The following is a 26,042-nucleotide window of genomic DNA, read 5'->3' on the forward strand; positions in this document are numbered from 1 at the left end:
AAGATTAAACCGGCTACTAAGGGACATCACAATACAAAGGATTGGTGAATGGCTCTATCACACCTTGGAAATGCTGCATGCAAGGGGGCTCGTCTTATGGATTGGAAGCCAAATGTAAAAGATTAACAGGATCACAAGAAAATTTTTAATCTCTTTGCTGTTTGAACTCTCAGTTGGATGGAGACCTTAAACTAAGGTAGAGATCCCCAGTGGTTACCCCGAAAGACATTTTAAACTTAGATTACCACGTCTGTCATCCTTAGGAACCACAGAATGTAACTCAGTGTATATATGTTTGCTTTAACTTGTAAATAACTAATTTCTTTCTTAAACCTTTAGTTAGTTTAACAATTATAAGATTGGCTATAAGCACTGTCTTTTTGGTATGAGATTAAAGATACAAATTGACCTGGGGTAAGTGACTGGTCTCTTGGGACTGGAAACAACCTGAATACTTCATGTGTAAGTGACTATTTATCACTAAGTCTAGCTTGCCTGGGTGGCAAGATAGACTGGAGCGCCTAAGTGGACTGTCTGTGACTCCATGGTAAGACTTAAAGTGATCCAGGAGTTCACATTTGTTACTGAGTTAGTGAAACTTAATTATAGAACACACCACCAGTTTGGGGTGTCTGCCCTGGTTTTGACAATCTGTCCTGTCATGAGCCACTCTAGACCAGGGGGAAATAACTCTCATAGCAAAAAGTGTGCAAGTGATAACTTTAGTCTTTTAAAAAGTCATGACTTATAAGGCTGTCTGCTCAGATACTCAGACGGTAAACACTGGCATAGCTCCAATCTGGCCCATGACGCTTTGCTCAATAGCAGGTCAGCTAGGGTGACAGTAGCTGTATATCCATAATCATAAATTGTGTCACCAAAGTTACAAAAGAGACACATGCAGTAATTAGCGCTCTATCAAGAAAAAGCTTACTGCATTTTTGTTTAAACTTGGCTTGTTTTTTGTTCTGAGTCTTAAGACAATTCTGAAAACTACTGTAACTATGTAAACTTACGGCATAAGAAAAAAAAATCTAGTTTGTATTGTATATTGACTGAATGGAAAAACTTATCAATACCGCTAGAGAAACAGCATTAGAACATAAACAAGATGGAAATAAGATTGTGTTCCATCGCAACTATTTTTTTTTTTATCCTGAGATTAGTGTTTAATTTCTCAACCTTAACCCTGAATCAATACATGTCTGGGGGAGGGAGAAAAAAAGAAAATGGGGCACTCCTATGACATGACCAGGCAGGTTGAAACCCTGTTTTTGTCTTTGCAACAGCAGTTGTTTGGTTACACAACTTTAATCATCTCTCAATACATATTACTGCTGTAGAAAATTGTGTAACAGCACCAGTCTTCAATCTTTTTTTCATTTACAGACCCCTAAAAAATTTCAAGCAGAGGTGCTGACCCCATTAGAAATCTTAGACATTGTCTGCAGACCCCAGGTTAAGTACCATTGTTCTATGGTAATGACAACTATTTGCAGACCTCTTAGACATAGTCTGTGGACCCCCAGGGGTCTGCGGACCACAGGTTGAAAAACACTTTTCTACAGTGTGTATTCTCTAAGCAGAGAAACTAACACCAGGCATATGTACACAAGCACAAACAAGGGAAATTCAGTTGGCTCTGATCAACAATGACATTGGCTTGGATGGATCTGATGATACCCAGGACATGTGAGAAGCTGAATAACCAGCCCATGCAGCGCTTCTAGCTCTTTTACTATCTAGATACTTATAGGCCCAACATGTTATCTCCATCACACGCTTTGTAGTTCCCTTCTTTGTCATGTATGTTTACAAAAACAAACAAGGTTTCAGCTGTAATGAGATCTAGCCTTCTACTGTGGTAATCCCATTACCATTAGACTTACAATGGATCTTTCAAGATTCTTTCCTTTACTGCTTTCCTCTTGTGAGGAAGGGGATCTGATGTAGCTTAGGAAGAAAACTGCCTTTAAACCAAAGCAAACTAATCCTAAGTTGTTCTCTACAGAAAGAACTGGAATTTTGGTTAAAACAACCTAAAAATATTATGCATCAGGACACAGGCTGATCACAAGCCAAGCTCACAAAAGAATGCACCTTTCCTCCCCATATATTGTATTGCACTAAGTTAGGGGCATCACTGGAGGGAGTTGGCTTTTCTGAAGGATCAGGTACTTACTGTCAGGATCCTGTGGGGAGAAGAACCCTAGTGGATTCGTCTCTCTTTCCCAAAAGAGAAGTGCATGCTCAGGGGCAAACTCATTCATGCTCTTGGTAGCCTAGAAGAAGCCCTGTTTGCAGTGGCTCCCAGTGTGGGGATGTTTTCTTATGTGCTTGGTGCCCTACTTCCCATATAGGTGGAGTGAGAAGTGTTGCTATTACAAGTGTCATGTTCACACCTGCATGAACATTTGCCCCAAAGTGGTTTAGGTTGCAACTAGCAGTATGAAATGATTCGGGGGCGCTTTGGAGGACCACATGAACAACATTCAAAAAAAAAAGTTACCAGGCAGGGAAATATTTGAAAAGCCCTCCTTCCTGCAAGCCCAATGTGCAGTCTGTCTAAATGAGGGTCCCATGAAATATGCAGCACTGCATACTCAGTAACTGTCTTGTGTTTGCCTGGTTCTTATTTTTTCCAGACATTGAAATCAAACAGCGTGTACCAACAGGTCACAGGAAGGGAATCCTGCTTCCGTTAGTCATGCAGAGACCATGAAACACCTCATGCGCAGGGAAGTTGGTTTTGGCTCAAGGTGCCCCATGGGAATTAGTGCTGGTGATGTGATTCTGAGGACAAAGAGCACTGTTTGAAGGACACCAGCATCCCACTTCAATGGGAATTGACTTTAGGAGCCCATGATACTCTTGACCTTTAAAGGTTAGTTCCCAAAAGGGCAAGTGTTGCAGAACTGCACGACTTCCATGTGTGCAGAGACCATAAACTAAACTATGCATACAGTACAACCATACACAATGGCCTTGTCTGGCCTAGGGGAAAATTAGGAGTATAAATTCACCAACCCTATTCCACGGATGCTGTCATTGGAGAATTAAGGATACTGATTTTTCTTTGTGCAGAAGCCGTCAATGTTGCTATAAAGCCATTTGGAGAGGTAAAAGAGGAATAGAGGAAAAAGCACAAATGGTGGTAGATGCTAGTCACGTTGCTTAACACATCAATGGAAGATTCCCAATACCACAGAGATGGGTGCAGTATAAGAACCTAAATGGACTAGAGCAGAAGCCCTGGGAGTGCAGGTTGAGTTGGATTCTTTAGGCACCAGTTCTTATTAAGGCATGAATAATATTGGCAAGCCATGTTTTCCACCGCCATTGCTAGCACAGGTGTAGAGCATGGCTTGAACATGGTCCCCAAAACAGAGCTAGAGACCAACTACCTGCTACATAGCCTATCACATGGCTTCAAATACAGTTGTAACCTGTTCTTTAACCCTGATACAACATACGTGGACCCAAACTGGCCCATCATGTTATAGTGTTACAATGCTTGAAAATGGTTTCTAACCAATTCAGCCTTGTCAAGACCAGGGAACAAATCAGAGCTGTGATGCTCCACCAGTGGTAGTGATGGTGGAAACAATACAGGCAAGGATTAAACTACCTAAACCTTCTGCTGCTGCTAGTTGAGCAGCACTAGATTTTTTTCAAAGAGATCTAAGGGAGTTAGGCACCTAAATCCCATTAGAATCCAAACTTCTTTAAGATCATTTGAAAATCTCAGGCTCCACATCTAAGTTTTTTGTCTAGAAGGCTAGAGCTACACTAGCAAGACTATTAGTGGGTGGGTGAGGTCAAGCCTAAATAATACCCTGGCCCCAGAGATAGCAGGGGCTCGGAGGCTGCTAGAAGGCATGAGCTGACAGTGGCTTTCAGTAATGAGTCCCTCTAAACCCATACTGGAAACTGTTTAAGTGGGAGAGGACAAAACCCCTTTCAATACCATTTCAAAAAGCATTCTTTTCATTGAGACTGATGCCAGTGGCTACTGAGTGAGAATAGAATTAATCAGCAAATACTTACTAAACAAACAGTCTCCATGTAATGCATTATATTAGTTTTCCTTTCTTTCTGCTAGTAGAAGGGGCCCTTAGGCCATCCTAGCCTACACCAAGGAAACAGCGCTTCAGTCTGGGTTTTGTTGCTTGCTTTCCCTTCAGTTTTACAACCCCACTCTTTAAGGCTGGTGCTACTCATCATTGCTGCACTAGTCCCTTCCAGAAACAAGGGCAGAACTCACTAATCCTCCCACTAGTGTAATAATCTGCAGTGGAGCAATTGGCATGCTGCCTTCTCCTCCCCAATTCACAGAGCAAGTGTTCACAATCTAAGTGGTCCATCTCTTCAGTATGTGCCCAATCTCCACCTGCCGAGGGTGGTCAAGATCTTGGCTTTCCTCCATTAACTAACGCTCTGCTGCTGTACCACAAGCAAGTAAAGGCCAGGAGGTTATGAGATACCCAACGAGACTATAAGAGCTGCCTGCTAAGATTAGAAGGTGGTATATGCCATGGAGGCAAAGGAATTGCTTTGAGATATTGGGGGTGGGGAGGAACAGCATCCCAGAGTAAGTACTGAAACTTCCATCACGAGGGTCAGTTACAACAGAATCGTCAAAATACTGAAGAACACAGTAGGAAGGTCTGGCAGAGGGATGAGCCATTTCTGGGCCAGATCTATGCTATTTTACACCAACTGAGGCTTCATTGATGTTGAAGGAGCTACACTGATTGACACCAGCTGAGGCTCTGGTCCAGAGTTGATTCTAGCAGAGATGGCTTGCAATGTATCTGTAACATGCTCCTATGGCCTGTTTTATGCAAAATTATCACAATGGTCTTTTCTGGCTTTGGAATCTATGACTCTATGCCATAATACACTTTGCAGCATATACCCTTATTTACATTATGTAAGACTATAACTTGCATATAAGATATGCATAAATGTCCTATTTACAGTGCCAAACCTCCATAAGTTATTTTTTTAAACAATAAATTGTGTGGTGGTGGAAATTAAACTTCCACTATTCCAACTTCTTTGCATTCAGGAATTCTTCCCTCTTTAACAAATTGCGTCATTCTATGTAGGAGTATTTGAGGGGAAATAAAAACTGGGAGAAAGATACTCCTCAGTAGCCAAAGACAATTGCTGCATCTGGAATGCACATACAAAGATCATCTTAGAAAACAAGAGAAATCATATCATGTGCTGTTTTCAAATATTTTTCCCACCCAGGCCAATACTGCAGGCAGGCAAGAGATGATATGCATTATAACCAAAAGCAATTCCATGTGCTAATCTGGTCTTGTATCAGGTAATAATGCCTTTGTGGTATATGCCCAGGATATACCACATCGACTTTTCAGCTTGCTAGTCAGCTATCCCAGCATACTGCACTATCCAAGTCTGTGGGAAAAAGAGGAACGTGAAAAGCGGCTGTTAAAGGTGAACTGCAAAGTAGTTGGTTTTGACTTTGCTGCTTCCTTATGAAATATAAAGACTCACTGTTTTCTTCTGCCAACTTTTACAAGATCGGTGGAGGAGCAGAACATTGACTTTTAGGCAGTTTCCTTTCCCACTTCTACTGTAGAGTGGAGCAGCTGCTGCTCTGGATACAGCTTCATGTGTTATCACTGTTCCAGTCCTCCTAAGGTTTTACCAAAGTTCTCCAGCAAACAAGAGGGGAACGAAGACTATATTTCAAGGGGGAAACAAGCAGAAACCAACTTTTAAAAAAGCTTGACTTTGGCATTGTGTAAGCACAACTGAAGGGCCCTAGTCTATTTTCTGCTCCACAATTCGCTTTTAAGATGTAATTTCACACGGTGCAACATTTTGGGATTCAACACAGACCAGTGAGAGGCTGTGTCACCAGCTTCCCTGTGTGCCTTAAATGCTTTGCTGCTGTGGCTCACAGCCTGATCCCCAACAGACAAGCATGTAGTTTCCTGAGCCTGTGTGTGCTGTGCAGCCCTGGTTCTGCACTCTGGACCCAACCACCTGCCTACACCACATCAGCCCCACCCAGGTCTCCACTAGCCATGGTTAGTGCTTGCAAGGTGACCCCAACACACCCCCAGTTCTGAATTTGCCCAGAACCATCTGCCCTGAAGCCGCCAGCCCTCTCCTGGAACACTCAGGGAAGTGATAAGGTTCATTGCTCCTTTAAAGAGACAAAAGTACAGCTTATCATTTTAGCTGAAGTTAACCACTGTTGGATTACAGTGAAAATACAGCAAGGTTAAGTGATCCCAAGTAGAAGGGAGAATGGTTACAAACAAAAGTAAAAATACACTTTCTAATGGCTAAGACCTAACTTAACAAGCTACAGACAGTGCTCAAGGTAGTTTTCTCTCTAATCAGTCTTTGTCCAGCACAGCTGACTAGACCCTGTGACCAGGAACCAACACACCAAGCATAAAGTGTTTGGTTCCTTTGTCTCCCCAGGTGTAAGATAAAGATGGAGTCTCTCTCTGTCCCTTATACTTCCTCCAAAGGAATTGTCTTTGTCCAGAATGTCAGGAAGGCCTTTTGGGGTGCAGGAGCCATATGAATTCTCTGCCTCCCAAGTTCAGTCTGAGGATAACCTCCACTGGTTTAGACCTTTCAGGGTTCCTTCCAATTCTAGGAGATAGGTATATCTCCATTTATTTATTTTTTTGATGGTTTTGTTTACTGCTAATATGTAAATTGAGGTAAACCCACATTCCTTTAGGACAAACCTGTGTATTATTGTGACAGGGTACAATTCACCACTGCAACACCTCCTACTGGTGGTCCTGGGAATTAGCTCTGCACCCTTTTCTGGTAGGGTCTCACCCACCCCCGTCATCTCTGCTCCTGGACACACATTACTCCTAGGATCACAGCATCCTCTTCATGACACTGCCCTCCAGCTGTGCCACACTGCATTCTCCCCTTCCAGGGGACCTGCAATCTCCACCCAGCCTCTTCCCTCAGTGGCAACTGCAGTTCATTGTCCCAGGGCCGCTTCCCATGCAGTTCCAGTACCCTTTTCTGCCCTTACCTCAGGGTCTCAACCTGCTGGCCCTAGCAGCCAGCCAGGAGCTGTCTCTAGCTCTCCAGTCCCTGCTTGCAGCACTGAATTGTCCCAGATGCTAGGGCTTCTCCCCTTGCATTCCAGTCAGTTACTGAACTCTGCTCTGCCTGCAGCCCGTCTTACATGGGCTTTCCAGGCCACGACTGGCTACTTCTCTCAGTCCCTTTCTAATTGGCTGCCTCTGGCGCAGCCTCCCTAAGGCTGCTTAGCCCCTTTTCTGCCAGTGAGGGGCAGCCACCCCTCCCACAATTACCTTTTCCTAGCCTACAGAGTCTGGTTTTAAACATGTTCTAGAACAAATTTAATTTGGGGGGGAGGGATAGCTCAGTGGTTTGAGCATTGGCCTGCTAAACCCAGGGTTGTGAGCTCAATCCTTGAGGGGGCCACTTGGGGATCTGGGGCAAAATCAGTACTTGGTCCTGCTAGTGAAGGCAGGGGGCTGCACTCAATGACCTTTCAAGGTCCCTTCCACTTCTAGGAGATGGGATATCTCCATCAATTCTTCAAATGCACTAAGAGCAAACTTCAAAGGCTGCCCCCTAAAAGCATAAAAAGAAATTAACAACGTTTGCATGATATTGCAGTTATTTTAATTCAGGCTCTAAAGACCTATTCACCTCTTCACTACTGTTGCACTGACTGCAAGGGACAGTCACTGGAATGTGAGGCAGCAAACTATTGTGCAGGCCTGGCAAAGACGGGGGTAAAGAGTCTTTGCACCTACTGCTTTTGAAGTGTTTGATCAAAGAACTTCCAGCTTTGATGTAAAGCACAAGGGAATCACTTCAAAGAGAGCCATTGGCCAGAGTACTTTGAAAACAGGAAGATGACAAATCAATATCAATTGCTGATGCCTAATGTAAGGGGACTGTTGCCCCCTTACTAACATTCAGTGGGGGTGTTTTGGTTGGCTAGCTCCCAGCACTAAAAGGGGAAGGGTCGATGGGAAATCAGGACCCAGAGACTGACAGTTCCCAGGAACAATGGGGAGAGGCCAATGCGCCAGATCAGCCTGATTGACAGGGAGTGAGGAGGCCGGGGGGGGGTCCCGTCCTCCGTGTGAACTGGAATTGCCTGAGTCAGACAGTGGGGCCGAGCTAAGGAGAGAGCAGGGGCCCAAGCTAAGCTGCTGGGAGCAGAGCTGCAGCCCCAAAGCCAGAGCACAGCCCAGAGAGAGCAGACCTGCCCTGGGAGCAGAGCTGTAGCAACCAGAGCCAGAGGGGCCAGACAAGCAGCCAGGAAGCAGGTCAGAGCTGGGAGCAGCATCACAGAAGCAGCCTGCAGAGCAAACCTGTCCTGGGGGCAGACCAGAGCCAGAGGGGCCAGAGAAGCAGCCCAGGGAGCTGGAGGCAGAGGAGCAGCAGCAGCCGGGCTGAGGCCGAGTGGAGCTGGAGCTGGGGCTGGAGCAGTCCGGAGCTGGGTGCGGTGAGCAGCTGGGGAGAGGAGGGGGACCTGGGCAGTGGGCCCAGCACAGGGAGACGCCTCGGCCAAGAGGCTCTGCAGGCCAGACTTGGAGGGGGATCATAACCCCGACCGGGCAGAGGCAACGCTGGGAAAAAGGGTCCTGCCAGCTAGAGCCTGAGAGCGTGTGGCCACCGCCAGAGCAAGTGTCCAACCCACAGCGTCTCTGCAGCACAGCCAGGACCTGAGAAGGAGGCCTGGGACCTACAAGGAACAGACTGTGAACTGCCCTGACCTTCCAGAGACACTGTTTGTGATGTTCCCTGCCACAGAGTGGGGTGATGTGTTTTCCTTTAACTTTTCCCATTTTTCCTTATTCTTTTTAAAAATTGTTAATTAAACAACTTGTATTTGCTTTAAATTGTATGAAATGATCAGTGGGTCACGGAGGTGCCCAGTGCAAAGAGATTACCCCGGAGTGGGGACACCCTAGCCCCTCTCCTGGGTGACCACAGCAGGTTTGGGGGTTGAGCCCCCCAGGAATCCTGGGCCCAACCTTGTCGGGGTTTATGAGCACTCTGCCAGACAGGAGAGTGGAAGGGGAGTCCTCAAGGGCAGGGAGGCCTCTGGGTAAAGGAAGTGGGAGTGAGGACTCAGATCCTTTCGCTAGCCCACTTCACCGGGGTAGTGCAGAAGCCAGGAAAGTTCCCCACAATAGCGGGACCATTCCTCCGCTTACACTAATATCTCTGGGCTATGTGCTGTAGTGAAGGGACTATTTAACCTGCTGACTAACAGTTATTCCTGATGCGGCTATAGATTTGTCAGTTAAACTCATTCAGATAAACTCTGTGTCCTGGAAATAGGACAGCATATGAAGGCACGTAAGATGTACACAGAGGTTCTTTGATCCTGGGATCACAAAGTGCTTTTCCACATTAATGTAATAACACCCTATATTGACTCATCTGTAGGGATTGAACCTGGACCTCTAGATCTTAAAGCCACAGCCACTGTTACTTCAGTTCTAAACAACCAGCTGTAATAGTTCATACACAAACCTTTACATGTGGTCTTGCACATTGTATTAGTATGGATTATATTAATTAAGCTTCTTGACTACGCGGTGAGACAGGCAAGTAGTAGTATTCCTATTCCACATAGACAAGGCCCTTTGTTTTTTACTCATTTTTACAAAAAAAAAAAATGTGGGGTTTCAAAAGTTATTTGGTTTTTACCCATTTTCAACTGAATTGTGAACCACTCAAGTACATGAGAATACTGATTGTTAGGAAAATCCAATTCATTACACTAGGTAGATATATTTATTTTAGTATATTAGTGTAAGGATAAATGTGGGGTTGTCTATTTAAATTAAAGCAAGGTAGTGGAAGATATACACGCATGCACATGTAGGGACATATATTATGATACTGGGTGCACCAATGAATGTGTGCATAAAGACCAAAGATGCCTTGTGACAAGAGGAAGAGGGGGACCAAGTCTCAAAGATAGACATTCTGATCAGTTTAAAGGATTAAAGCCTCAATAATAGTAATTTTTTTTTTAAAAAAAAAAGGCCCTGGTGCTGCTTCTGGCTTGGTGAAGGAAGAAGAGAGGAGATGCCTGCACCTAGCTGTCTAATTCCATCTGGAGCAGCTACTGCTGGGAAAGAGCAATATTAGAGGTGAACTTGGGGCAATACAGCCCTCACTGGTCTCTAAGGAGGAAGAAGCAGAGGTACTGTCAAATCAGAAATCTGATAATCTGGACAACTGAGTCTGCAGATGAGAACCACAAATGGGCATAGAAGTGAAGGAAAGTCCACAGGAAAATTATAAGCAAAGTGGTCTCTTTCTGAAAGGATTTACTAAAAAAAGAGCAGGTGGATAGGTAAATAGAAAGCTCAAAGTGACTTGGAAAACCAAGGCAGAGCTAGGAATATGGACATAACTAAGAGGTCCAGAGAATAAATTGGGGGGTAGACCACCAGGCTGGTGGAGGGGGCGATAAAAGCTGATTACTAAAACAACTGAAACTCAATTTTACTTAGAGAGGGTTCCCACATCACTGGAAAGGAACTAGAGAATCTCAGCAGAAAGGCAGGAAATAGCAGTTCTATCACAGCAACCCTGTCTGAGGGAATACACAAGATTTCGGAATACAATGAAGGCAGCAAGGAAAGTTACCTATAACAGCTGCAACCTAATTTTTTCTTTAGTCCTGAGCCTTTATGAATCATGTTCAGCAGGAGAGAGAGAATTTTCAACCCCTGAAATTACTCAGGTGGCAAAAGGAACAGATACATCAATCGTGTCTCTGGCAAAATTGCAAGCAGTATTTCAGGTCCAGGTATATTTTGAGGACACTGACTCTGCCAAAAGAAAATGGAAGGAGAAAAATACAACTAGGCATCTTATTACTGGCTTCTGCTAGTAATAAATAACAAGATGGGCAATACCCAGTTACAACTGGAGACCTTGAAATGTTTTTCAGGGGTTTTTTTTTTTTTTTTAACACCATACACACACACTGGGTCAAATTTTGCTCTTAATTTCATGGTGTAAGAATTTTGTCAACTCCTAGCAATATTTTTATTTCTATTTATAATATATATTTCCAGGTACATCATTATTCATTTTCTTTCATATTTTGACATGAGGTGAAGTTGCAATCTGCTCTTTGCTTCCCTCCCTACCCCAGCCAAAAGGCCAGACAAACATATGATGTTTAGGATATATCAGTGTATAGAATTTACAATACAGTCATGATCCCCTATGAACAATATACTTTAATGTTAATAAACACTGAAATTTAACAATGATTTCTTTTTTTAGGGGGAAAAAAGGTCTTTCACCTATGCAGTGTTTTTACAATTATCCTACAGGAATCAAAGTGCAGTAGGATAGAATATTCCATTATGAAAGGGGGGGTGTGATACCATCTCCAATGAATGTTGTATTGATATTTTATACTGATACTTGTATAACTCGAAATTTATCTGGTACACTAAGTACCTTGTTTTTCACTGATAGTCTGAACATTGCATGAAAAACAATACAGGAATATGTAAAAATATTGATGGGCGTTTCTGGCTAATACCAAGTGTTTTCTGAATATTTTATCTATTTTAACTGGGCATAGAGAGATATTTTTGTAGTACTGGAACAGCATAAACATACAGCCAACCATAAACATGACATCAGCCTTGCAAAATTGTCATGATAATTAGCCGACCCAGGCACAGAGTCTAATCCCTTCTCCACCACCACTGTTGCAGCTACTAGTCCAGGCTGAATGGCGAGAGGAAGAAAAGAATGCATCGGGATAAATGTTTATAATGTGAAGGGAGGACACTAACTTTTTTTAAAAAAACTCCCCAGAGGATCCCTCGATCCTGGTGAGTGGACAAGGCTGCATTACACCTACGATGCACACCTAGGCACGCTGCTAGAGAGCTGGTCCATACACCTTGCACATCCCTCCCACACGGGCATTCAGCACACAGACTGCACAGAGGTTCCCAGATGTACAATGCGCACAGGGATTTTGACAGACCCGCGTCCAGTCACATAAATTACAAACATACCACGAATAGCAATAGGACAGCGCCTGCTGCTCCTTAAGAAAAATCATGGGGCGGCTCTGCTCAGGCTGCTGCGGGGGGCTGACCGAGCAGGGCTCTCCTTTCCCATTGCACCGTCCAACCGGCGAGACCCGAGAAATGAAATCAACAAAGTCACGCTTCCTAGTCACGTGCACGGTGTTTTCATCCTTTTTCGCAGGATTCCCCCACCCGTCCCCTGTTAAAGGCGGTGTTAATTCTCTCCCCACATCCCAGCAGAGGAAAGCTCAGGGTGGAGAAGATGGTAGCTTTGAGCCTAAAGAATCAGATTCTGGCCCCCTATTACTAACTCCCTCCCTCTCCCCAGAGCCAACCAGCTGATGGAGAATCCGATTTAACAACCCAAGGCAGCAGCCCCAACGCATTACTCCGGTCCCTGGTGGGGCAGAGATCCTGCAGGCAACCCAGCATGGGGCCAGTTCCCGTCCACCCACACTCCGTCCTATGTATACAAGTTCCCCTTCTGAAAAAAAAAAAAAAGTTGGGTTTTTCATTGTTACTGTATTCCGGTTTCATCTCCAATCCATGCAAAGCCCCGTGTGCACTCACCACTGTGACCGGCGACACCATGTCTGCTCGGTAGGCTTCAAGCTGAACTGCAGTCCCTGACTCTAGCTCTGCGGCTGGGTCCCGGTGCCTGGCGCTTTCCCTTTAAATAGGATCAGAAAATGTATTTGTTTTTCTCAATGCCGATTGTTCTCTGGGTTCTTTTTTAGAACGCAATGACATCACAAAGGCCGGAGCCAATGGGCTGAAGGGAGAGGAGTTGGGGGTGGGACCCCAGCCGGCTCTGTCTCAGTCGCCCCTCCCTCTGCCTTCCTCTCTAGGCTCACAGCCTGCAGCTGAATAGACTCAGCTCATAAGGGGAGAGGAAGAGGCTGACAGTTTTCCGCTTCCCCCTCCTCTCCTGCCTTCTGTCCACAGTAAGCTTAAATACACACACATACTCGCACACAGAAACATGGGTACACTTACAGACATGTGCATAAACACATACACTCACAAATAGATGTGAGTAAAAATCAGATTCTTCCAGAAAAGCCTGCTGATTTTCACAACCCAGCTCCTAAATAAAGAAAATGTCCAGTTGCTACTTATGTGCCAAAAAATTATAGAATCCAGCATATCTTGAAACCATAGTGCTGCAAAAAAATTATCCTAGACATGGATTCTGATGGACCCTGCTGTTTTTGTGCTCAGACTCCCAAATTCCACTTCCTAAACGGCTCACCCACCTGCTACTGGTGTGCCAAAGTCTTCTGGAATATGGCACATCTAGTTGTTACAGATCAACAAAAAAGTAGATCCAGATCTTGCCAGTTTTTGCGCCCTACTCTCCAAACTGCTTATAGTTTACCAATCATATGTGAGAGAATCCTTTCAAGTAAACCATAGTGGAAAATGATATTAAAATAACACCCTTAATCATTATTTGTCAGACCACCAACTGAATTACACAATAGATATTTGTCCATCAGTAAGTTATCATTTCTTATTATATGCACCAAACATGTGCTAGGCAAACTACAGCTCAGGAAGGCCATGATGGTGTAGCCAGAAGAGGTCACAATCTAAATATAGACATATTAAAGGATAGGTTATTGTAAGTGAATTTTGAAAAGCAAAGCGCAACTGAGGAAATATTTTAGGGCAAGATGAAGCGAGGCTAATGGGGGATATCAGAAGCCGGAAGAAGTTAAAAGCTGCATAATAAGGACTGGGCAATGTTGCTGATATTGGTATGTAAACAAGGTTTGATAAACAGGAGTATCAACTCTATAAGCATCAATTAAATAATTACTCTTCCTGTATTTACCTCTCACATGGTGAATATACTATTATGTTCAGGATACTATCATCAGTGTTTCTGAGATAATACCAAGACTAGTAACTCCTCCTTTGCTATCTTCAATTACAATCCTTTGATAAATCCTGGTAAACATCCATTAAGTCAGAGGTTGTTAGCCATGCTCAAGTAAAATCACAGCCACTGCAATATAATGCATCTTCCATGTATCATAAATGGTCTGCTCTCTTATATAAACAGGTTTCCTTCTTCTTACTCATTTAAAGCAGACCAGAAAACTGATATCTTCCACTTAACAGAAATAGCATGTGAATTTTCTTAATATAAGTTCTTATAATTTAGTCTAGAAAGACTCAGGGTTGGTGACTATGGAAAGATGGAGTTTCAGCTACAGCCCAAAAGCTTCAGCAATGGAAATAAATGTAACAGAACCCAAACTGGAAAATAGTAAAGGATTGTGTGATCGGTGTCTGCCCCCACTAGCATGTAAGGGGTTAATAGAGCCCTAGGGAGGCTGCACAGGAAGCAGCCAATAAGAGAGAAGCTATGAGGAACAACCAATCCAGGCCCAGCAGGCCCATATAAGAAGGGTTGCAGGGCAGAATGGGGTCAGTCACTGCCTGGAACTCAAGGAGGGAGGACTAGATTCCTAACAGGTGGATAGAAGCTAGTACTATGGACAGAGTAATTGCTGGCAGGGACTGGGGGAGTGAGAGGGAGGTCCTGGTTGTCTACTAGGCCCTGGGGTAAGTGTGAAGAAGGTGCTGGGACTGTTAGGAAGTGGCCCAGGGAAATGTGCTGAGAAGTTGGAAGGGATACAGTATGTGGCTATCATCTACAGGGTCCCTGGGTTAGGACCCACCTCTCTGGTCCCCTGCACTTGCCACTGGAGAACTGGCTGGACAGTTGGACTGCAGTACTAAACCCTGGAAGGGGGAGCACAGATAGTGACATGGCTGGAGGGCTGTGTCATGAAGAGGATGCCATGGGCCCTGGAGTGATGTGTTTTAGAAAGCTTCTGTGATGGTGGGAGAAGCACCATCAGGAGAGGGCATACTGACCTGCAGAGCTAATCCCCAAGGTGGCCAGCAGGAGGTGCCAGTGTGCTGAGTCACACATATCTCAATCACAGTTGGCAAATTGCATGAGTTCTGAGTAAGAACTGGATGATTGACCTGGACTTCAACTAGCAGATAAAGTTGCCAAAAAAAAGTTTGGGAGTCCAAAGATGTCCCATAGCAGAACTATTGCCCTCTCCATCTTGCCATCATAGGTGGCTCATAGTACTTTTGTACATCCCTTCCTGCTTGCGTGCGGATGTGTGCTCTCTCTCCCCCTAAAAGTTATGGTCCAATCCTATCTGTGCTTCTCTGCTCCTCACCAGCACTAGCCTTCAGTGGGCATTCTGAGTCCCACTTATTGCTTTACCTTCATTCTCCCCCTCCACTTAACTTGACTGGACCTGATTTCCTACTGCCCTGCACCTTATGTTGCTATTTAAACCTGTGCAAAGTGAATGTGTAGTTGATATGAATGGCCACCGCTCACTTCAGTAGTATTTTCCTCCCGCTTTACATAGGTGTATATGACAATGCAAGATACAGGGCAATGAAGAACAAGGTCCAATATTTCTTAGTTCTTAAATGTCTTCTCTCTGTCTTCCCTTTATCTTCCCATTGCTCTCCTCAACCTCGGTCAAATTGCCTAGTTTAATCTGCTTCACCCAATACCCTGAAAATTCTCAGTCCCTCTTCCCTTCCTTACTCATACATCCACCTTCCACATGAATTCCCACATGCCTTTCATGCACCCTATTCTTCCTCTATAATCCCCACTTCTACCCTGCCTACATATCTCTGTGGTCCTAGTTTCTTTCCTCTTCACTCTGACTGAAGTTTCATAAAAAGAACAGGAGTACTTGTGGCACCTTAGAGACTAACAAATTTATTAGAGCATAAGCTTTCATGGACTACAGCCCAGTTCTTCGGATGCATATGTTATATGTTAGTCTCTAAGGTGCCACAAGTATTCCTGTTCTTTTTGCGGATACAGACTAACACGGCTGCTACTCTGAAACATGAAGTTTCATAGCCTCTCCTATTAGCATCCCATTTCCCCTCCCTCTCTCCTCCAACTTCTCTTCTCAGTTCACAACCAGTCTCCCTCTTCCTTCAGTCTTATTTATTAAAGAGACAAGGGTGTTTTGATGCTGTTTACTGTTGGGTATGTGACGGAGTCTATTCTTCCCCGCTAGTCCCTGGCTCTTTAGTGTTTGATGTTCACTTTCTAAATGCCAGGAACAAACCCATATCAACAAATTCTCTCTACATGTCGCCTCAGCTCAGCACTGATGCTACTTTTTTGAAGTCAGTACATACTGCAGAAAGTTGTTTTATGGGCAACACAAATTTGTTTAAGTGCTTTGCTTAATAAGGAAGGGAATACTCATGTACGTTGCTGAATGGGAGTCTGGGTGTTTTTTATTATCTGGACTACTACATTGACATAAAACCAGCTTCACATCAAACCAATGCAAACTGTGTAAGAGGCTTGCAAAGGTATAACTGAGGGCAGAAGGTCAGCAGGTAACAAATTTGCTGTTCAGTGCCAAATTCTGTTCTCAGTTACATCCATGCAAACCCACTGATATCAATGAAGGACTGAGGGCAGCATTTTGCCAACCAGCACATGGTATAACTGGGGAATGTTTCATTCCTTTGTACAGAACCATGAATATGCCCTTCGAAAATCACCTTGCATTATCTACCATTTAGAGATGGGCTCTGTAAGTAGAGAGAATGAACTGAAATCTGTACTAAGAGACCAAATGTCTCTGCAATGAAATTAGAAACAGGTAAATATCAAGTAAACAAAAATAAATGCTTTTCCACACAGCATGAAATTACACGCAAGTTTCACTGCTACAAAGGGTGGTTAGGTAGTTGAATACTATGGCTAGATTTTTAATTAGGCTAGTTAATTTGATAAGTTGCTATATATTAAGGTAAATGCAATCAAATCTCATTTTTCAGGGCACTAACTGAAGAGAGATCAGGAAGAAATTTCTTTGCAATATACAGCATTGCACAATTAAGGCTGAATCCAGCCCCATTGAATCTTGCTATCCTCTTAAAAGGAACAGAACTAGGGGCCAGATTTTTAAAGGTTTTTAGATGCCTAAAGATGCAGGTAGGTGCCTACTAGGAATGTCAAAAATAGGGCCCTTGATTCTTAGCCAAACTCACCTGTTTGTTTGAGCCTTTACTTACCCAACACAGGGTATAGATATTCAAATTTTTGTACATTTTGGTATTGGCTTTTACTGCTGTATGACACTCAAAGGGCCTACCATGGTCACCAATTGTACATCTTTTAATCGTTTCTTGTGATGTTTTTACCTTTGTCTGGATTGTTGGATATTAACTGTGGCTAAAGACTGATCCAGCAAATCTTGTATTACTCCATTCATAGAATCATAGAATCATAGAATATCAGGGTTGGAAGGGACCTCAGGAGGTCATCTAGTCCAACCCCCTGCTCAAAGCAGGACCAATCCCATGAACCCTTCCCGGCCAGCCCATGTTGATGTTGGTGAAACATCCCTTGTGATCCACAAGTGCTTGCAGCACCATTGAAAAGTACCCCTTGCATTTTATGTACTGGGTACCCTGGTGCTCCGGTGCCAAGATAGGGATATGGGTTCCATCTATCGCCCCACCACAGTTAAGGAATCCCATTGCAGCAAAGCCATCTACTATGACCTGCACATTTCCCAGAGTCACTACCTTTGGTAGCAGCAGCTCAGTGATTGCTTTGGCTACTTGCATCACAGCAGCCCCCACAGTAGATTTGCCTACTACAAATTGATTCCCGACTGACCAGTAGCTGTCTGGCGTTGCAAGCTTCCACAGGGCTATCGCCACTCGCTTCTCAACTGTGAGGGCTGCTCTCATCTTGGTATTCTGGCACGTCAGGGCAGGGGAAAGCAAGTCACAAAGTTCCAAGAAAGTGCCCTTACGCTTACCTTACAAATGGAGAACCAATGTTGAAGGCCAATTTAGTTAGGGTGGATGTGGTAAGCTCCCAATAATTGATGAGGAGGTGTCAATACCAAGAGAGGGAAAATTGCTTTTGTAGTGAGCTCTCCAACACCACATTCTTCAGTCCACTATCCTCCAATCCCACTTTGAGGGCTACCAAAAGAAACTACACCATCTGCTCAAGAAACTCCCTGCTATAGCACAGGAACAAATCTACACAGACACACCCCCAGAACCCCGACCAGGGGTATTCTATCTGTTATCCAAGATCCATAAACCCGGAAACCCTGGACGCCCCATCATCTCAGGCATTGGCACCCTGACAGCAGGATTATCTGGCTATTTGGACTCTCCTCAGACCCTACGCTACCAGCACTCCCAGCTATCTTCGAGACCCCACCGACTTCCTGAGGAAACTACAATGCATTGGTGATCTTTGTGAAAACACCATCCTGGACACCATGGATGTAGAAGCTCTTTACACCAATATTCCACACGAGGATGGACTACAAACTGTCAGGAACAGTATCCCTGATGAGGCCACGGCACACCTGGTGGCTGAGCTTTGTGACTATGTCCTCACCCACAACCACTTCAGATTTGGGGACAATTTATACCTTCAAGTCAGCGGCCAACAGTATGCCAACATTTTTATGGCTGACTTAGAAAACCGCTTCCTCAGCTCTCGTCCCCTAGCACCCCTCCTCTATTTATGCAACACTGATGACATCTTCATCATATGGACCCACAGGAAGGAGGCCCAAGAAGAATTCCACCTGGATTTCAACAATTTCCACCCCACCATCAACCTCAGCCTGGACCAGTCCACACAAGAGATCCACTTCCTGGACACTACAGTGCAAATAAGTGATGGTCACATAAACACCACCCTATACCAGAAACCTACTGACTGCTATACTTACCTACGTGCCTCCAGCTTCCATCCAGGACACATCACACAGTCCATTGTCTACAGCCAAGCCCTAAGATACAACCGCATTTGCTCCAATCCCTCAGACAGAGACAAACACCTACAAGATCTCTACCAACCATTCTTAAAACTACAGTACCCACCTGGGGAAGTGAGGAAAGAGATTGACAGAGTGAGCTGGATACCCAGAAGTCACCTACTACAGGGCAGGTCCAACAAGGAAAATAACAGAACACCACTGGCCATCACGTACAGCCCCCAGTTCAAACCTCTCCTGCACGTCATCAACGATCTACAACCTATCCTGGAAAACAAGCACGTGCTTGGTTTGCTGGTTCCTAGAGCCAGTCCTGCTCCTCATTGTTTTTCCTCAACTCTGAGCCACTCGGCCAAATCCCCTCCAGTTCTTCTCCTCTGGAGGTGACACAACCTTCCTGGGGCCCTCTCCTCACATGGGGGCGACCTCTCCTCTGCCCCTTGGCAATCTCCCACGCTGTGGAAACCAGGGCTGCCTCCGGTGCCCAGTGGGGGAATGAGCTTGTCTTGACGCTTGCTAGGTTGGCATCTGCCATACCAAGGGCTCAGCCCTACGTGGCCTGGGGAGGTGTGATGGACGCTAGAAACTCCCAAGGGGTTAAAGCCAAGGCTGGGCTGGTGTCAGGCTAATCACACCACCTGCTGATACCAGCTCTGCTTAGCCTAGGGCACAAACTGATGTCACAGCAGGCAGCCGCTTTCCACTCCACTTCCTCGCATGCAGCAGCAGCACCCCCATGACCCCAAAGCCCATCCTCCAGTCCAGAGTGCACATTCCTGCAGGATTAGGCTGGGCAATCCCCCTCCAGGGTGAGCAGCTCGGCCCAAAAACCAGTTCTCTGGGGGACCCAGAACAAAGAAACCCTGAGACGGGCTATCAGATGGAGGCCTTCAGCTGCATCCCAGCCCCTGCCCTGGGACAGCACAACCAGACTGCAAGGGAGAAGGTCCAGGGCAGGGGTGGCAAAACCAAAGGCACTCTGGAGGAAACCGCACCACGCTCAGCACAAGAAGAGAGGGAATAACGGGTATAAATGGGGCTGTTATTGCCACCACATCATGACAATATACACTGAAGCGGGAGGGTCCTACTGCAGGACTGGGGCTCAGGACTCCTGGGTTCTCCATGCAGCTACATCACAGACACACTAGAGAACCCTGGGGCTAGTCCCTGCTCTGCAGTGGCCCACCTGGCTGGGGTGGGGGCCACGGGAGGGGGCTAATATAGTTCTTTGTAATGGTATAAACTGTAACATTAGGGTTACCATATTTAGCAAATAAAAAAAGAGGACCCTCCATGGGCCCTGGCCCTGCCCATTCCCCCCCCCAGCTCCGCCCCAACCCCGCCCTAACTCCGTCCCCTCCTCTCTCCCACTCCCAGCCATGCGGCTCTGCTTCTCCCCTGACTCTTCGGCTCTGTTTAAGAGCCGAGCTGCCCCAGCGCTACCGGCTTCGGGCAGCCCCCATGCCTCCGGACCCTGCGCCGCCGGAGCCCGGGAGGGGAAGTGCCCGGCCGACGGCTGGGGTCCGGAGGCAAGGGGGCTGCCTGAAGCCCATACCGGTCGGGCAGCTCGGCTCTTAAACGGAGCCAAAGAGTCCGGGGAGGAACAGAGCCGCCGCAGGAGGGGAAGTGCCCAGCCGGCATTTTCCCAGACATGTTCGGCTTTTTGGCAATTCCCCCGGACGGGGGTTTGATTGCCGAAAAGCCGGACATGTCCGGGAAAAACCGGACGTATGGTAACCCTATGTAACATGGGTTTATAACTAGCTCAAAGAAACGTATTGCAAGTGATGGGGAACACTGGGGAAATGTCTTGGCTTCCCAATCCTAGGGAGGTACTGTGAAAATTAATCTCATTTAGCATGAGGCATTACATGATCTGGTTGAATTGCATACAATGGGTCAGGCATATCACCTTAAGATAATTTCCTGCAAGAACTATTATTAATTTGTTATGGGTTGTTGCCTAGAAGTCCCGGTCAGGGAAGTATTGTGCCAGGTACAATGAAATGATGATCCCTGTTGCAAAAAGTTTACGATCTAAACATAAGATGAAACTATACTGTTTCCAACATTATTAATAGTGCACCAGTTTCACGACACCTAATACATTATTCCCAATACTTTAATGTCTATTTCTAAGGTATCAAAATAAGTGCTAATGTAAAATGAGTATTCCTCGTGAGTCCGGTACAATGCTGGAAATCATGGTTTGGAACACCAGACTAACGTTCTCTGCTTATCATAATGAAAACACACACAGAACAGATCCTCACACAAACACCCTCCATTTGGATAAACAGCATGTCATGCAACCATTGGAGTCACTTTGGCTGGTATGTGAAGGAAAGAAAAGGAATACAGGATGCAATGAGCTGATAAGATGATAAACTTAGTCTTGGAATGTGGGAGTAGCTTTTTTGTTGTTGCAGTAACTGGATTCCTCCCTCTAGGATTACTTTTCTGACTGATGCAGGAGAGATTGTGATGAGCCACACGAAAACAAACATTTTGTTTAAAGTACAGCTTTAGGGAATTTTTTAATAGGAAATTTATTGCAGTTTTGATTTTTGTTCTTTACAAACACGCTCACAGTAAGCATGAACAGAGTTCAATAATAGTCATGTGATCATACACTTACTGGGTCAGGGTTTGCAAAACAGAACTTAATGGATTTTTGTGTGTGTACCAGTATGGAAATGGCTCTGGTGAACAACGTTTGTGGGTTATGAAAAGAGAGAGAGAAACTACCTCTTAAGAATTTTGTTTTTGGTCTGATAATGAAGTTTTTCATTCCACATTTTCCCCCTTGGTGGACTTCTATGCAGGGGGAGTCAGTGGATCCTGTCAGTGGATCCAGGTAGCACTGACCTGAGACCTAGTCTATCTCTAGGCTAAATAGTCAATGGTCGTTCCCAATTACATGCACACAGGGCCTACTCCAAAGCACTATGAAGTCAATGAAAGTACTTCAATGGATAAGGCCCATGATGGTGCGTGTCAGTCTCAGAGTATGCTATTATTTGTATTACCCTAGCACTCGGAGCTCCATGGACCAGGACCCCTTATACTAAGTGTTGCACAAACCTAGAACAAAAGGATGGTCCCTGCCCCAAAGAGCTTATGTATTGGTTTACATTACAAGGGTTATCTTAGTAATATGAAGGGCTAGGAATATTTATGTAACTGAACTTTTAGCGGCTGGAGAATAAGAATCCATCAATCTAAATTCTTCTTATCCAATGGTGTCTATTGTCCCTAGCTACAGGCTAAAGCAGTAGCAACAGACCTCTGATCTCCAGGTGCCTCTGAGAACATGGAAGTCCCATAAGCTTTCCTAGTGTGCAGCCCCAAGATCTGCTAGAACAAGCTATCATAGAATATCAGGGTTGGAAGGGACCTCAGGAGGTCATCTAGTCCAACCCCCTGCTCAAAGCAGGACCAATTCCTAACTAAATCATCGCAGCCAGGGCTTTGTCAAGGGCAGCTATGTTTTCTGATAATATAGCCAGGGGTGTACATTCTGTTTCAGACTTTCAAATCTATTATTAATACTAAAGCGCCTGGGAACAAAACCATTGAGGAAAGCAAAAACAGATGTGTGATCTAGTAAGTACTAGAGATGCTTTATTTAAAGAATTCCTTGGTCTGCTCCTTCCTAACTTCTCATATCAGTTATTTGGAGCACTTTGTACTAAAATCCAGACTACTTTCATATGCTAGGGCCTGCGGGATTCATCCAAGAAAACATTATAGAAAATGTTTATTTTTAATTATATCCATCTCCGTTTGAGTCCAATGACACTCTTTTCGGTTTCTATACCAACCAATATGCTTGTATTCTACGAAGAAATCTAGTGCTTTCTCCTTTAAAGGGCAACTATAAGCTATTCCTTCTTGTACCAAGTTTTTTTCCAAAGCCCAGAGAAATCTGGAAATTACCTCATCTCACTTCAGCAGAATTCCCATTATGACAATGTGAATGGGATCAAGAATAGACTATGACCCTATGAAGTAACTAAACATTTGGACCCTGATCCTGCTATGAGCTCCACACAGATTGTCAGGCCCATAGTTACCCTCATCTATTATATGTTCCGTAACCTCTTATCACTTCAGCATTACTCAATGAGAAAATATGCTCCTCTTTAGAACCAAAGCTGTTTCTTCCCTTTTTTGTTTCTCTCCCTCTTCCCTGCCTATGTCCCTCCTCCTTTCTTCCTTCCCAATTTACACCCCATAAGCTTTACTCCCATCCTCTTCCCCATTCCAGCTGCTAAAATGATCAAAGTAAAATAGTTAAAACTGAACCATAATGTGCCATGTGTAGACTCTGAGTTAACACCATGATGAAATGAATGGGGGACAATGCAAGTTCACATCAATGCTTTAGGCTGTCTACAGATTCAGGAAGATAACTGTATCTGTTCATATTTGAAAGGTTTTCTTCACAGCCATGAGTGTTAAAAACTTTATCTTTATATGTAAGATTAGAGTCCATCACATAAATATAATTGAACCTGATCAAGACTGCAGGCTTACTAATTAGATTTTGTTCCAGTAGCTATCCCCCTCCCGCAAAAAATATTAAGGGAAATTCACTTTTGTTACCTTTCTTTTCCAACCCAAAAGTGGTTCAAAAATCTAAATTTTTAAACCATATATATTTGTATTACCCTTCAGAATCAGGTACAGCCATGTAACCAATCAATGGAGGTTGACAAGAATTGCAAATCTCTCAATTAAAATAAACAAAGTAAACCCAGTCCATGCCAAATAAATCCACTGATACTCCAATGGTGAGCTAATATTAATTGACTACAACTTCAAAAAATTGTGCCCCATTTCCCTGTGTAAAATGCATCTACAGTTACAACGGATAGTAGGGAATTATCTGTACACGAGTGATTCAGTTACCACACGATTCTCAACAAGTCCTGTTAACTGCTGTACTGCTCATCCAAGACAGAGGTGAAGGCTGGGCTTGTCTCAGACAAGCAATATGCAAGAATAAAGATTGCATGCAATTAAACATTTAAGTTGCAAAGCAGAATAAAAGCAGGACAACTACTGTACAAAAATCTGCTCCCAATTGTGAAGAAACACTAATAATCTATCTGAGCCTTCGGAGGAAAAACTGCAGCTGTAAGGACAGAGGGAATGAGAGCACATAGAGGAAACAGGAGATATCAGCCCAAAACAATGTGCTGCCCAAGATAGTCCTTTCTTGTCCTCACAGAAGAACAACGCTTCCCAAGGTTCAGGGTCGATAAGCACAAGAAGAATTGGATGGGGAAACAAACTAAGAAGTCATGCATTGGCTGTCAAAGTGACAGAAGTATTTAGTTCAAGATTATCAAGTGGCTGGTGATTTTGGGTGCCTGGCTTGAGACACCTTCAGAGGGGCCTGATTTGCGCAGAGCGTTTCTGAAAATCTGGCCCTATGATGTGGCAGAGAGGAGTGGTTAAGGAGAGCCTATAGGCCCAGTTAGCCTCATCCCCACTATACATGCAACCAATGGCAAGCCTGGAAGTGGAATAAAAGGAGAGAACCTGGCTCAGTTTAGGGCTGGCTGGACAGGAAGTAGAATGGAGCTCTGCCTCTCTGCCTGAAGGGAGCATTGCCTGCAGAGATGTGAGGAGATGGGCCTGCTAGCCAGAGCAGCCACTGGGGAGGAGCAGTTAGACTCCAAGGACCAAGCGATGCACTAATACAGGACTGTTTGGGAACCAAGCTTGAAAGAAACAGCAGAGGGCCTGCATGGGAGGATTGGTAGGCAGACCAATAGTGAGTTAGCTTTGCTTTTTGCTAAGCCCCTCCAACTCCTGCAGAAGGACATAGGACTGAAGGGACAATTAGTTGGTGGACACCAGAGGCCTCAGTGGACACCAGAGACCAAGACTTCTTCTGGAAGGTCCACAAGAGGTCGCTGCTCCAGCCATGCCACTACAGCCCCCTTCTATGATCTCTTCAGTTGGACATCCAAAAATTACAGCATCTGAAATCATCAGATACTTTTGAAAATCTTGATGTTGGAGTGCAGGTACTTTTCAGGCCACTGTGAGGTCAAACCAAGCCATTAATGAGTTCATACAAGCTATTCTACCAAAAAAAAAATCCAATCAATATATTTTTCCCATAGAAATACACCAGCAGCAACAAGCAATTCACGGATTTTATACCAGCTCAATTTCCATTGATTTTTAGGAGCCCTTTATTGCACACATTCTCATTACCCACTTACTAATGGAATATTAACAATTACTTAGGGTCATTCTAGGGACATGGGAGCAGTACTGGGAGTGTGCTTTGCACCCCCATTCACCTGCTATATTAGGTACCAATATAATAATTGGTTTCAGAGTAGCAGCCGTGTTAGTCTGTATCCGCAAAAAGAACAGGACTACTTGTGGCACCTTAGAGACTAACAAATTTATTAGAGCATAAGCTTTCGTGGGCTACTGCCCACTTCTTCGGATGCATATAGAGTGGAACATATATTGAGGAGATGTATATACTATAATAATTGAGGACCCTGCACAGAAGGAAATAATCAGATTGTGGAATCAGAACCTTTCATTGAAGTAACATCATTTGAAGTGGTGCACATTTCCTCTCGGGCTTGGATTTCCAGGCCCCTTTCCGATATACACAGCTAAGTTGGATGCATTGCAACTACTGAACCTTAATTTTTAACCAGTATTATCTTGCATGTTTTATTCAGAATTGGTCAGGCAAAAATGTTGGTATTACAGCTGTTAAAAAAAAATCTGTCAAGATATTTCTTGATGTTTTTTTTAAGAAAATGCCCATTTTTATCAATGTTTGGGTCAAACTGAATTTTTTTGTCTCTTGGTCTACAATTTTCAGTTTCTGATCAAAGAAAGTTTGTTTTTTCTATTTTATTTTTTTTTAATCTAATTTTTTCTCAGGGAAAAAAATAATTTCCCAATCAGCTCTCGTTAGCATGAAAAGTTTCTTTAAACATGTTGTGAACTTAGCTAGAACTAGTTGAACTATTCATTATGTGATGAATTTAGCCCTTTTTTCTGTTTTCAGGATCAAATTGATCCTGTTTTGGTTTTTTTTTTGGTGGGGTTTTTTTTTTTTGCAAAT

General features: G+C 44.3%; 1 protein-coding gene and 1 long non-coding RNA gene across 4 annotated transcripts in view; one reads left to right on the forward strand and one right to left on the reverse strand.

Annotated features, from left to right (window-relative positions):
- Nucleotides 1-26,042, reverse strand: part of TMEM86A (transmembrane protein 86A) — a 78,997-nt gene that overhangs the window by 46,376 nt on the left and 6,579 nt on the right. For 2 of the 3 annotated variants that reach the window (XR_010600954.1, XM_005293940.5), the window contains exon 1: nucleotides 12,660-12,837. Coding sequence is in view for 2 of the 3 variants with exons in the window: in XM_005293940.5 (XP_005293997.1) it covers nucleotides 12,660-12,680 (21 nt within the window). In the remaining variant the exon portion in view is untranslated. Of the gene's footprint in view, nucleotides 1-12,659; nucleotides 12,838-26,042 lie in introns of those variants that run through there. The other variant, XM_065594737.1, reaches the window with a different exon arrangement.
- LOC135983368 (uncharacterized) lies at nucleotides 7,746-11,540 on the forward strand. Its single transcript, XR_010600955.1, has 2 exons — nucleotides 7,746-8,823; nucleotides 10,065-11,540. It is a non-coding gene; the product is annotated as an uncharacterized LOC135983368 (long non-coding RNA).

Source organism: Chrysemys picta, chromosome 4 (genome assembly GCF_011386835.1).
Source record: "Chrysemys picta bellii isolate R12L10 chromosome 4, ASM1138683v2, whole genome shotgun sequence".
NCBI classification, from domain to species: domain Eukaryota; kingdom Metazoa; phylum Chordata; order Testudines; family Emydidae; genus Chrysemys; species Chrysemys picta.